Source organism: Artibeus jamaicensis, unplaced genomic scaffold, assembly GCF_021234435.1.
Source record: "Artibeus jamaicensis isolate MK-2021 breed Jamaican fruit bat unplaced genomic scaffold, CSHL_Jam_final contig_414, whole genome shotgun sequence".
NCBI lineage: Eukaryota > Metazoa > Chordata > Mammalia > Chiroptera > Phyllostomidae > Artibeus > Artibeus jamaicensis.
The window spans coordinates 1,220,431-1,234,356 of NW_026521822.1; the positions used below are offsets into that span (position 1 = coordinate 1,220,431).

At 39.8% G+C, this 13,926-nt stretch overlaps 1 protein-coding gene across 4 annotated transcripts in view; it reads right to left on the reverse strand.

The window, feature by feature from the left end:
• Positions 1-13,926, reverse strand: part of RB1 (RB transcriptional corepressor 1) — a 315,901-nt gene that overhangs the window by 174,523 nt on the left and 127,452 nt on the right. For all 4 annotated transcript variants that reach the window (XM_053665401.1, XM_053665400.1, XM_037152038.2 and 1 more), the window contains one exon: positions 11-49. In XM_053665401.1, the coding sequence (XP_053521376.1) occupies positions 11-49 (39 nt within the window). The remainder of the gene's footprint in view (positions 1-10; positions 50-13,926) is intronic.

Below are 13,926 nucleotides of genomic sequence, written 5' to 3' on the forward strand. Positions count from 1 at the left end.
AACTACTTACAAACTGCTCGGTTGTGTTAAATATATAAGTTCACATGTCCTGAAAGAAAAAAATAATTATATTAATATTATGGCTTTTTTAAAAGTTACTTTGTAGTTGTTTTCATAATTTAGAAATCAATTCTTATTGCTTTTGTTTTTTTCATTATCTTTAAATATATTTTCTTGATTATGCTATTACGGTTGTCCTATTTTTTCCCCATTTATTCCCCTGCATTCCCCACCCATATTCCCCCTGCCCAATTCTTGTCCGTGGGTCATACATATAAGTTCTTTGGCTTCTACATTTCCTATACTATTCTAATCATGCTTTGTTAATCTTACTTTAAGAAGTATATGTTTTAAAAACAAAAAGTATAGCATTATAAAATAAAGTAAAAGTAGATTTCTCCAGTTTATAACATTTCACACACAGCATTGTAATATCTAATTACAAAAGGATTGATCTTCATATGTACATCTATAACTAAGAATGTGTTTATAATCAAATCTTGAGCCTGTCAGAATTCCAAATCAGGTCCTAAAAGCCTATTTAACTATTTAAACGGGGCCACAGCCCCTTTTCAGAAAAGTACCTCACTTTTAAGGTAGATGTGTCACTTCAAAAAAGAAAATGCTGTCTCCGCCCTGATCTCTTGAGTAGTGGCACAGGGTAGAGATAGGTCTTAAAAACAGAGAGCTCTAAAGCTCTCCCCCAAAGAATTAACTTCATCTGGAACAGAGTATAGTGACAATCAAAGCTAAAAGCACTAATGAAAACAATAAAGATTTTGGTGGTAAGAAGTAAGAGGAGGCTGGTAGCTATATGAGAGCAACGAACTAAATTCTAGATCATCTAAGAGAGAACCAAAGGGCCAGGAAGCTAAGAAGAGCTCTCCTGAGGTCAGAACAAGCCTCAGGACTGGACTTAAAGATTACTTCTGCAAAGGGAGCCAAATTTAAATGAATCAGACTGTGGAGCAATTTGGTACACAGGACATCATCAAAAACAACAAGCAATCATTCATCAATTATTAGAAAGTAACAGCTAGGTGATATATCAATACAGGCAGTTTACTTTAACAAGAGAGATCAGAGAAAATATTAGTCAAAGAGAGCTCCACTAAAATCATTATCCTCTCAGAGTTGCCGACACATATCCAAGGTTACACGGAGGAGCAATATCAGAGGCTATACACTATGGGAGAAAACAGACTTCACTGAACTAGTACAGCTAAGTTGCTAAACAAATAAACAAGAAAATAACAACAGGAAGCCTCAGGACAGAGGAGAATAATTATGCAGAGTTACCAACATGCTATGAAAAGTGGCAGTATTCAAAAAGAAATATGAAGCATGACCTCTACATTAGGAAAATGCAGACAACAGAAATGGCATTTAACAAACCCAGGTATCATAATTAATAAATACTACAAACCAGCTTTTATAAATATGTTCAAAGAACCAGGCAAATCAGGCTTAAAGCTAAAAGAACTATATGCTGACAAAGTCCCATCAAACAGAGAATAAAAAAGTAAATAAATTATTTTAAAACAACCAAATGGAAATTTGAGTTGAAAGGTGCAATAACTAAAATGAAAGTTTCATTAGAGGAGCTCAACAGTATATCTGAGCTGGAAGAAGAAACAACTAAATCGCTCAAGTCAAAGAGATTGTATAGTTTGAAGTACAAAGAGAAAGAGAATGAAAAAAATAATGAAGAGGCTTACAGAAATATGGGAAACCAAAACATACCAGAAGGGGGGGGGGAAGATGGAAGGAAGCAGAAATAACTTGTAAAGAATGGCGGAAAGTTTCCCAAATCTGATTAAAAACATTATTCTATATACCCAAGAAACACAATATGGTCCAAGTAAGATGACTATAAAGAGATCCACACCCAAATGTTATTATAGTAAAAATGATGGAAGACAAGAAGAAAATCCTGAAAACAGCAAAAGAAAAATGTTCCATCATGTAGATAGGAAAAAACAGCTCACTTCTCATCAGAAACAATGACAACCAGAAGGCAGTAAGACTATACACTCAAAGTGCTGAAAGAAAACATCAACCAAGAATCATATATCTGCTAAAACCATAACTCAAAGGGGATACTGAAAGAAAGACATTCCCACACAACAGAGAATTTGTTAAGAGTAGACTTGATTTACAAAAAAAACACTAAAATAAATTCTGCAAGCTGAAAACGAGTGACCCAATACAGTAATTCACAACCATGTGAAAAAAAAACAAAAAGCACTGGTAAAGGTAATTATGTTACTATAAAAGATGGTGTCCTTGTATATTTCTTCTCCTTTCTTCTTCTAATTGAAGTAAAAGGCAATTGAACAACACGACATATATAGTTGTATTATTGGGCCTATAGCATGTGACAACAGCAGTGTAAAGAAAGTGGGTGGGATAGATAAAAGATGTACTGAAGTAAACAAATGACACTAGATGATAAAATGAATCAATGGAAAAGAACGAGAATGGAATGGACCAAAGGAAAAGAATGAGAAATGGTAAATAACTTAATACAATAAACTCTGTAAATGTGTACTGTTCTCTATACTCTTAACTACTTTAAAAGACATACAACTCAAAAATCTATAAACTGATGAAAGGATAAATTGTGGTATAGTTATACAATGAAATAATATTCCATAACAATAGTAATGAATATTGAGGAAGATCAGAAGATGGCTGAGCAGACAGAAGCTGAGTCCACTTGCTCTTTCCCCCAACTTGGATTTTCTAATGATCTTCCAACAAGTAACCTGAACAATCAGTGGAATCTTAGCTGATGCAAGATTCAAGAAAAGTACCGAAGTAGGACTGCACCATACAGATTTTATAAGTTAAAGTGGAAATACCCTGTTTGTGGTACCTGCAACAGCAGAGAGACCAGGAAAAATTGAAGTGTTGTAGCTTCCTCTTCTACAGAGGCAGAAGGCCTTATCCTGTACAAACACTCCCTGCAACCCTAGTTGGGAATGACTTGGGAGGATATATGTGGAGTCTGGGAGATACAGGTAACACAAACACAGAAAGCAGCATGTCTATAGCAGCAGTGCCAAATGGGAGTGCCAGGGAGGGACTCTAACTTCCAAAACGATCAGGGGCTGCACCTGGGTTGGTCAGAGGCATTGGCACACTATGACCAACTGTGACGAAGAGAGACTTTTTGCTTTTGGGGAAGGTAGCATGCACCGAGAACTGGACAGTGATAGTACTGCAGTGTGGTGCCACATAGGTTTTAAAAGGAAAGCTGACTTTTGTTACTCAATATGTCACTTCAGACCTATTTTGTTATGTTAGTTCCCAGGCATCTAAGAAATACAAATTTTTAAAAACTAGGAGAGCTGAAGTACAGCTGGTCAGGGATCACAAGTGCAGCTGTTCTGCCAGCAAAGAGAACAAATTAAAAGTACAGTTCGGAGAGAGGGAGGAAGATGGCATCGGAGTAGGGCGGAGCGGATTATAGCTCCCGCATTCTGAGTGAAAATCCTGGCAGATCTATAGAAAAGCAGCGCACTAAACCATCAGTTATCCAGCATTTGTAAAATTAAAAGAACAGAGACTGTGTTGGACACTGAAACACCAGAAAGCGGCAGGTCAGTGGGGTCTTGAGGACCCCAGTAAAGACAAAGCAGCGGGGGGGGGGGGGTGTGTGTGTGGCTGGCACCCCAGCCCAGGTGGCCCTGATGCTGCCTCTACGGCCAGGGTACAGAGCCATCGGTCTGAGACCAACACCAGAGAGGTCTACCACAGGAGCTTAGGCACCAGCGGCCCCAGTGCCACCAGCGCGGGCCAGCAGTTCCCCTGCTTCCCCTATAAGCAAAACTGGACAACACTGGGCAGAGACCTGTCTGCTTGCCGGCTTGCATTTTCCGGGCGGGGTACAAAGACAAAGGGCCCGGTTCAACTGAAGACTCTGTGATCGCAAGCCTGGGAGAATCCAGAGACGCATTAGCCTCACGGGTCTGGTTGGGGACTGAGCGGGAATGAGAGACAGGCTGTCTGGAGAGTTTTGTTTTGGTTTTTTATTGAAAGTGGACTGAGGTGTTCTCCTGCCAGGGCAGCTTGGCTTGCTTCCTATCCGGCCTTGCAGCGAGCCAGGGGGAAAGTGGAGGCATTTGGGGACTAGCCACAGGACTGGGAAGCGCCCTGCCGGTTACTCCTGGTCCCAGACGGCTTGGTGGAAGCGGAGGCCTCTGAGCCACCGCCAGGAGACTGGGAAGCCCACTGCCGGTTTCACCGGTCCCAGAAGGATGAGCGCGCGCGGGCGCAGAGAATTCGGGGCCTGCGCCACAGGACCAAGGAAGCGCCCTGCCCGTTTCTCGCGCGCACGGGCGCAGAGAACTCTGGGCTGGCGCCACTAGGATCGGGAAGCGCCCTGCCAGTTTCTCATGCGCGAGGGCCCGGAGACTTTGGGGCGGGCACCAGAGGACCGGGAAGCACAGGTTGCGCAGTCCCGGTCTACCCGGCGAGTGTGTACGCGCCCACACCCCAATCTGGTACCTTGGCTGGTGAGCGCTCTTGCACCGGCATCCCAGCACACAGAGACATCCTGCTGCAACTAGAAAAACCAGTCTGGACAGTTTGAAACCAACAAGGGAAGGGTTTCTCTGTTGTTGTTGTTATTGTTTTTTTGTGTGTTTGTTTCTTTGTTTGTTTTGCTAATTGCTTGTTTGTTTTGGGTTTTTTTTATTTTTTTCTGTTTTTTTCCCTTTTTTTAGTGACTTTTTTGTGCATTAGTTTAGTAACCTTATATATTTTTTTATTTTATCACTGCTTTATCTTTCTATACTTTGTTCCTCTCCTTTCTTTTTCCCTGTTTTAGTCCTTCTCCCTTTCCTCTTAAACTCTTCGCTTTTGCCTCCCCTCTCCTGCCTTTTCGTTTGATTGTTTGTATGTTGCTTCGTTTCCTTTTACCCGCAAGAGACACAAACAACTAGGAACTGTGAAAGGACCAAAATGGGACCCGAAGAGGGGGCATCTCAACAGTACAGACAGAGAGACAAATTTGACCTTCCTATAGCAGAGAAGCCACGAGGAGATGCATATTTTTTTCATTTTCACCTCTTTTATATTTTAATAATATCTCTGCATTCCTCCTCTTTCTGTAGAGGCTTCTTAGTCTCGAGTAGATATATTGTATTATTAGACAGGGTCCCCCTGTCCTTTCCTCCACAGTGCTTTGCTAACCCTCTAAACTACATGCCACTTGTTTTCCTTTAGCACACTACCTAAAGCTCTATACCCCCTAGTCAGACAGATCACATAGAGACTGTTATACGAGCACTGCTCAAATATTAGTGTAAATAATAGCTGATCTGTACAACAGTAAATACTTCATAACACATCTCCCGGAAATTAGCCCATTGTACAGGTCCCTGAATTCTATCATTGTAGTGGTTAACTCTATTTGCTCACACACTACACCTATTCACCGTTCCTTCCACTCACCTTACCTGAAAATCTGACCATCGAAAACCTCACTGCTTTCTAGTTACAACCAACAAGCCTTCCCTCCCCAACAAGAGGCTTATCTTTTGTCCATTCTCTCGTAAAAGTGGAAAGTTGGGCTGAAGAATACGGTTAATATAATATACAGTCTAAAGATCGCCTATCTCCGCTCTACCAGCCGTGACTGTAAATATCATAAAAAACTCTTATGCTGTCATAAACCATTTTGCCTCCTCCTACAACTGATTACACATACACAATAAAAGGAGTGAGTGGAAACGGAGAACATCAAGATACCTGAAGGAGACTGCACCACTGAAATTCACAGGCATTATACCAGAGGTTCACAGCATAAACCCAGGGAGTGAAAACAGATCAATTTTAGAAGCTGAGGCCAACAAGAAGAGTCTCACAAACAGGGGAAGACAAAGAAACAATCCCCAAATAAAAGAAAAAGCAGAAACTTCAGAAAGAATGTTAGATGAAATAGAGGCTAATAAACTAACAGATAGTGAATTCAAAGCACTGGTAGTCACGAAGTTCAAAGAGCTCACAATGAGCTACCAAAAACTACAGAAGAGCTACAATGATCTCACCGCAAACTATATCAACATGAAAAAGGAAATAGAAACTATCAGCAAGGGACAAGAGAAAATGAAAAATACAATTTCTGAATTGAAAAACACAGTAGATAGTTTCAAAAGTAGGACAGATTAAGCGAAGGATCGGATTAGTGAGCTGGAGGACAAAGTAGAAACCATCTCACAGAAAGAGCAAAATGAAAAGAAACTTACAAAGAATAAAGAGGTATTAAGAGAAATACAAGACAATATGAAACATAGTAATATCTGAATAATAGGGATACCAGAAGGAGAAGAAGAAAAACAAGGGATAGAAAACATATTTGAAAGAGTAATGAGAGAAAATTTTCCTAATTTGATGACAGAAAAAGTCACACAAATCTAGGAATCACAGAGAGTCCCAATCAACAGGAACCCAAGGAGGCCCACTTCAAGACACATCATCATCAAAACGGCAAAATTCCAAGACAAACAGAGAATCTTAAAGGCAGCAAGGGAGAAAAAAGAAGTAACATACAAGGGAGCCCCATTAAGGTTAGCTACTGACTTCTCAATGGAAACACTCCAAGCAAGAAGAGAATGGCAAGAAATATTCCAAGTAATGAGAACCAGAGGCCTACAATCAAGGCTACTTTACCCAGCAAGGCTCTCAATCAAGATAGAAGGCCAAATAAAGAGCTTCCAAGACAAAAGAAGTCTAAAAGAATATGTCTCCACCAAACCAGTCCTACAAGAAATACTAAAAGGACTACTTTAAGCAAAGGAAGGAAAAGTGAGAGACAGAGAAGAACACAGGTACAAAAATGGCAATGAATAAGTACCTATCAATAATAACCTTAAATGTAAATGGATTAAATGCTCCAATCAAAAGACACAGAACAGCTGAATGGATAAGAAACCATGACCCTCACATATGTTGCTCACAAGAGACCCACCTCAGGACAAAAGACCATCACAGACTAAAAGTGAAAGGCTGGAAACAAATTTACCAAGCAAACGGACAAGGAAAAAAAGTTGGGGTAGCAATTCTTATATCAGACAAAACAGACTTCAAAAAGAAGACCATAAAGAGAGACCCAGAAGGTCACTTCATAATACTCAAGGGAAGAATCCACCAAGAAGACATTAACATCGTAAATATATATTCACCCACCATAGGCGCACCAAAACATATCAAGAAAATCTTAGAGGATTCAAGAATGATATTGACAGCAACACAATGGTACTAGAGGATTTTAACACCACACTATCAAAAATGGACAGATCTTTCAAACAAAATATCAACAAAGATATTGCGGCATTAAACAACACCCTAGATGAAATGGACTTAACTGATATATAGAGAGCCCGTCATCCCAAGGAAGCAAAATACACATTCTTTTCAAATGCACATGGAACATTTTCAAAGATCGACCACATAATAGGTCACAAAACAAGCCTCAACAAATTCAAGAAAATTAAAATCATACCAGGCATTTTCTCTGACCACAAGGGACTGAAATTAGAAACCAACCCCAAAGGAAAAAACCCAAAGCACCCAAAATCATGGAGACTGAATGGTATGCTACTAAACAATGAATGGGTCAAGAATGAAATTAGGGAAGACATCAAAAAGTTTCTGGAAACAAATGAAAACGAACTCACAACAACCCACAACTTAGGGGACACAGCGAAAGCCGTCCTGAGAGGAAAGTTTATAGCATTACAGGCCTACCTAAAGAAAATAGAAACATTTCAAACAAACAACCTAACCCTATGCCTAAAAGAACTCGAGGAACAACAACAAAGACAGCCCAGAGCAAGCAGAAGGAAGGAAATAACCAAGATTAGAACAGAACTTAATGACATAGAGACTAGAAGCACAATTTTAAGGATCAATGAATCCAGGAGTTGGTTCTTTCAAAAGATAAACAAAATAGACAAGCCTTTAAGTAGGCTCATCAAGAAAAGAAGAGAGAGGACTCAAATAAACACAATCAGAAATGAAAGAGGAGAGATTAGAACTGATACCACAGAAATAGAACGGATTGTTAGAAATTACTATGAAGAACTGTACGCCAAGAAATTTGAAAACCTAGGGGAAATGGACACATTTCTAGAAAAATGTAATCTTCCAAAACTTAATGAAAAAGAAACAGAAAATCTGAACACACCAATAACAGCAAAAAAAATTGAAGCAGTAATCAAAAAACTCCCATCACACAAGAGCCCTGGACCAGATGGTTTCACAGGAGAATTCTACAAAGCATTTAAGGAAGAGCTAACCCCTATTCTTCACAGACTATTCCAAAATATCCAGAAGGATGGAAAACTCCCAGATTCTTTTTATGAAGCCAGCATCATCCTTATTCCAAAACCAGATAGAGACACAACAAAGAAAGAAAACTTCAGGCCAATATCGCTGATGAACACAGACGCTAAAATCTTCAACAAAATATTGGCAAATCACATCCAACAATATATCAAAAAGATCATAAACCATGACCAAGTGGGATTCATCCCGGGGTTGCAAGGATGGTTCAACATTCGCAAATCAATAAATGTAATACATCACGTAAACAAAACAAAAGATAAAAATCATGTGATAATATCAATAGGTGTAGAAAATGCATTTTATACAGTACAGCACCCATTTATGATCAAAACACTCAGTAAAGTGAGAATAGAGGGAGCATTCCTCAATATAATAAAGGCCATATATGAGAGACCTACAGCCAACTTCATACTCCATGGGCAAAAACTTAGAGCTTTCTCACCAAGATCAGGAACAAGACAAGGTTGTCCACTTTCACCACTTCTATTCAATATAGTATTGGAAGTTTTAGCCACAGCGATCAGGCAAGAAAAGGAAATAAAAGGCATCCAAATAGGAAAGGAGGAAGCAAAACTGTCACTGTTTGCAGATGACATGATAGTGTACATGGAAAATCCTATAGACTCTACCAAAAAACTGCTCGAACTAATTAATGAATTTGGCAAAACAGCAGGATACAAAGTCAATATCCAGAAATCAAAGGCATTTTTGTACACCAACATTGAATCAGCAGAAGCAGGAATCAAGGAAAAAATCCCATTTGATAAAGCAAAAAGAAAAATAAAATATCTGGGAATAAACCTAACTAAGGAGGTAAAAAACCTGTATGCAGAAAACTACACAGCCCTGAAGAAAGAAATCAAGGAAGACACAAACAAATGGAAACATATAACTTGTTCATGGATTGGAAGAATGAACATCATCAAAATGTCCATACTACCCAAAGCAATTCACAGACTCAATGCAATACCTATTAAAGTACCAATGGCATATTTCACACACATAGAACAAACACTCGAAAATTTATATGGAACCACAAATGAGCCCGAATAGCAGCTGCTCTTTTGAGAAAGAAGAACAAAGTAGGGGGGATTACAACACCTGGTATCAAACTGTATTACAAGGCCACTGTAATCAAAACAGCCTGGTACTGGCATAAAAACAGGCACATAGACCAATGGAACAGAACAGAGAGCCCAGAAATCAACCCAACTCTCTACAGTCAATTAATCTTTGACAAAGGGGGCAGTAACATCAAATGGAGTAAAGATAGCCTCTTCAACAAATGGTGTTGGGAGAACTGGACAGCTACGTGCAAAAAAATGAAACTTGAGCACAGACTTACACCATACACCAAAATAAATTCAAGGTGGATAAAAGACTTAAATGTAAGTCGTGATACCATTAAAGTCCTAGAGGAGAACATCAGCAAGAAAATCTCAGATATTCCACGCAGCAACTTTTTAACTGATATGTCCCCTAGACCAAAAAATGTAAAGGAAAGAATAAACAAATGGGATCTCATCAAAATAAAAAGCTTCTGCATGGCTAAAGAAAACAGTATTAAATTAGCAAGACAACCAACTGTATGGGAAAACATATTTGCCAATGATACCTCAGACAAAGGTTTAATCTCCAAAATATACAAAGAACTTACACGGCTCCACTCTAAGAAGACATCTAACCCAATTAAAAAATGGGAAAAGGACTTGGGCAGACACTTCTCCAAGGAGGACATATAGAATATTCAGAGACACATGAAGAGATGCTCAATATCCTTAGCTATCAGAGAGATGCAAATTAAAACAACGAGATACCAGTTTACACCAGTCAGGATGGCTATCATAAATAAAGCAACAAACAACAAATGTTGGAGAGGTTGTGGAGAAAAGGGGTCCTTGGTTCACTGTTGGTGGGATTGTAGACTCATACAGCCATTATGGAAAACAGTATGGAATTTTCTCAGAAAAATAAAAATCTACCTGCCTTTTGACCCAGCAATTCCACTGCTAGAATTATATCCCAAGAATCCTAAAATATCAATTTCAAAGAACCTATGCACCACAATGTTCATAGCAGCACAATTTACAATAGCCAAGAGTTGGAAACAACCTAGGTGCCCGACAGTAAATGAATGGATCCAAAAATTGTGGTACATATACACAATGGAATTCTATGCAGCAGAGACAAAGAAGGAGCTACTACCCTTTGCAACAACATGGATGGAACTGGAAAGCATTATGCTGAGTGAAATAGGCCAGGTGTTGAAAGACAAATACCATATGATCTCACCTCTAACAGGAAGCTAAACAACAAAATGAACAAGCAAGCAGAATAAAAACAATGATACTGAAATAGAGAACAAGGGGACAGTGACCAGAGGGGAGAGAGAGGGAATTTAAGGGGGAAGGGGGGAGGGATTTGGGGGAACAAATGTGAGGGACGCAGGGAGGAGGGCTGGGGTGTTGTGGGGGGGGAGGGGTGAGCATGGGATGGGGGTGGGCTTAGATGGGAGAAATAGACAAAAAACTGTACTTGAAAAATAACTAAATTTAAAAAATTTTAATTACAATTTTAAAAAAAAGTGCAGTTCCTTCCCACTGAATCCAGCAGGGCAGGGTGTTCAGAAAGTGTCACAGCAAATGGACTGCTGGGCCCCCACCTGGCACAGCTAGCAAGCCAGGGGCTATGCAGAATAGAGAGTTTGGTACTTTATCACCTGCGAGGGCAGTGGGCTGAGATAAGACGGGAAACAGCTGAGTGCCCAAAATTCTTTGCATCCAGGTAGACCCCACTCCTCTGCACAGTAAACACTTCTGGGAAGGGAAGACAGTCCCCAGTATCCCTTTCTGCAGGAATGTAAGCACTGCATTCAACTGGAAAGCTCTACAGAATAGTGAAGCCAGGCTCAAAAACCCCTGCTGAGTGCATATCCAAAGGGAAAAGAAGGAAAAAAGCAAGGGGGCCTATCTGAACTTTACTCAGCCAGGACACAACAGGTTCGTTCCTTGGACCTTATTTCAATGAAAACAGCTGGGCTGAGTGTGCAGAACTTGGCAGAGCAAGGGGAATTCAGGACCCTGGCCTAGTCTTGACTCTTACACAGAACTGCCATCAATGCCAATCATGAAAGAGCTGACCCTTTCACACAGATTGGCCCCTGACATGAAACAGATGGCTAATTCATTACACACTAAACATTATAGGAAATAATCTGGGCCAGACCAAGAAGTGTGGCACAGGTGCAAGGAAACACACACACAATTTATCCTGAAGACTGAACAGTGCCCTTAGGGAGATCTGGGAATCACATCCACCCAATTGCACAAGTAGCCCCTTCTAGGCAGGTTGGAGGGGGTGACTGCAATGCTGCTGAATGTTAGATGACCCATCACTGAGCCTTGCACTGATAAAAAGCCAACAGGGCACAGTAGCAAGGACCATCCAGGATGCAGCCAAGCCTGAAGGAGATAGCTACAGACTGTGGACCACTTGTAGCCTTGAACAAACTGCCTAGAGCTAGACAGGAACACCATCTAACATTACCAGCATCAGATGCACAAGATGACAGACAAACACCGAACTCTACTGAAATGAATTCCACCTCTTTTTTTACACTATTTGCATAATTTTTTTCTCTCACACATCTTTTTAATGTTTCTATTTCTTCAATTTATCCTATTATTTAACTTTCTTAAATTTTATTTTTATTTCAAATCTCATATTTTACTCTTCCCTTGTCTTACTAAATTTTGCCTTCTTCCTTCCCTTTCTTATTCTCATTTTAAATTTTATTTTTCCTGTTCTATGTCTTCTTTCTATTCCCTACTACTACTGTTAGGCCCGGAATTAGATAAAAGTAGCCAAGAGGAACAAGGAACCCAAGGCAGGCTCCAGACCTAGCAAGGAAGATAGAAAATACAGAAAGTACAAAGAGTGCTGAAGAAGATAACCGCCTGTGCATGACCTTGTCTTTGCAGAAAAGTATCCACTGCTGCAAGCAGAAAGCACAGCCATGTGTGTTCCCTTGAGATAGCCAATCGCTAAAGGCTATGTTTGCTTCTGTATTTGCTTCCTTGCTCACCCCAATAAAAACCCTAGGCTGTAAGCACCAGGCGCGACTCTCATTTGCAGCCCTTTCTGGGCACCGTGTCTCCGGACACCTCGAGAGGTCACCCCTGCGCAGGTAAAGCTTTGGCCAATAAAGTTCCATCTTAAACTCCTGAAAGTTTCCGACCATTTGTTGCTCGCGTTGGTGGATGCTACACTACTATTTCTCCTGTCTCTATCCTCTCAAAATCACTTTTCTTTCCTTTAGTCATCCCACATTCTCCTTCCATTTCTTACAATATTCTTACTCTCTTTTCACCTTTATTAATTTTTGCTCAATTGTCATTGATATTGCAGTTATGTTTTTGTTCAATTTACTTCTATTTCTTCACAACATTATTTTCAAATTTAATACTTTACTCTTCCCCTGTCTCACTTATTTTGCCTTCCTTGGGCCCATTCTTATTTTCATTTAAAATTTGCTTCCTTTTTCCCTGTTCTTAGCATGGCATCTATTCCTTACTGCAATAATTTCTATGCCCTCTATCTTCTCAAAGACATTTTTCTAGGAAAGAGAGTAAAAAACAGAGAGAGGAGCACAGGTATGAAAATGGCAATGAATAAGTACCTATCAATAATAACCTTAAATGTAAATGGATTAAATGCTCCAATCAAAAGACATAGAATAGCTGAAGGAATAAGAAAGCATGACCCACACATATGCTGCCTACAAGAGACCCACCTCAGGACAAAAGACCTACACAGACTAAAAGTGAAGGTCTGGAAAAAAATTTTCCAAGCAACTGACAGAAAAAAAAAAGCCAGGGTAGCAATACTCATATCAGACAAAATGGACTTCAAAAAAGGGCCATTAAGAGACACACAAAGGTCATTTCATAATATTCAAAGGAAGACTCCACCAAGAAGGCATAAACATTGTAAATATATATGCACCCAACACAGGAGCACACAAATACATAAAAAAAAATCTTACACGACTTTAAGAAACATATGGACAGCAACACAATTATAGTAGGGGATTTTAACACCCCACTGTCAAAAATGAACAGGTCTTCCAAACAAAATATCAACAAAAATATTCTGGCATTCAACAATGCCCTAGGATCAAATTAACTTAACTGATATAGAGAGAGCCCTTCATCCCAAAGAAGCTAAATACACATTTTTTTCAAACACACATAGAACATTTTCAAAGATAGACCACATGATAGGACACAAAACAAGCCTCAAAAAATTCAAGAAAACTGAAATCATACCAAGCATTTTCTCCAACCCACAACGGACTAAAACCAGAAACCAATCCCAAGGAAAAAATCCAAAACACTCAAACTCATGGAGACTGAATAGCATGCTATTAAACAATGAATGGGTCAAGAATGAAATTAGGGGAAATGGAGAAGAACGGTTTACAGGAACAACTATAAAGGACACATGAACCAAAACTAAGGGGGGGGCGACAATGGAAGGAAGGGGGAAGCACTGGGAGTGTGAGCTGGGATG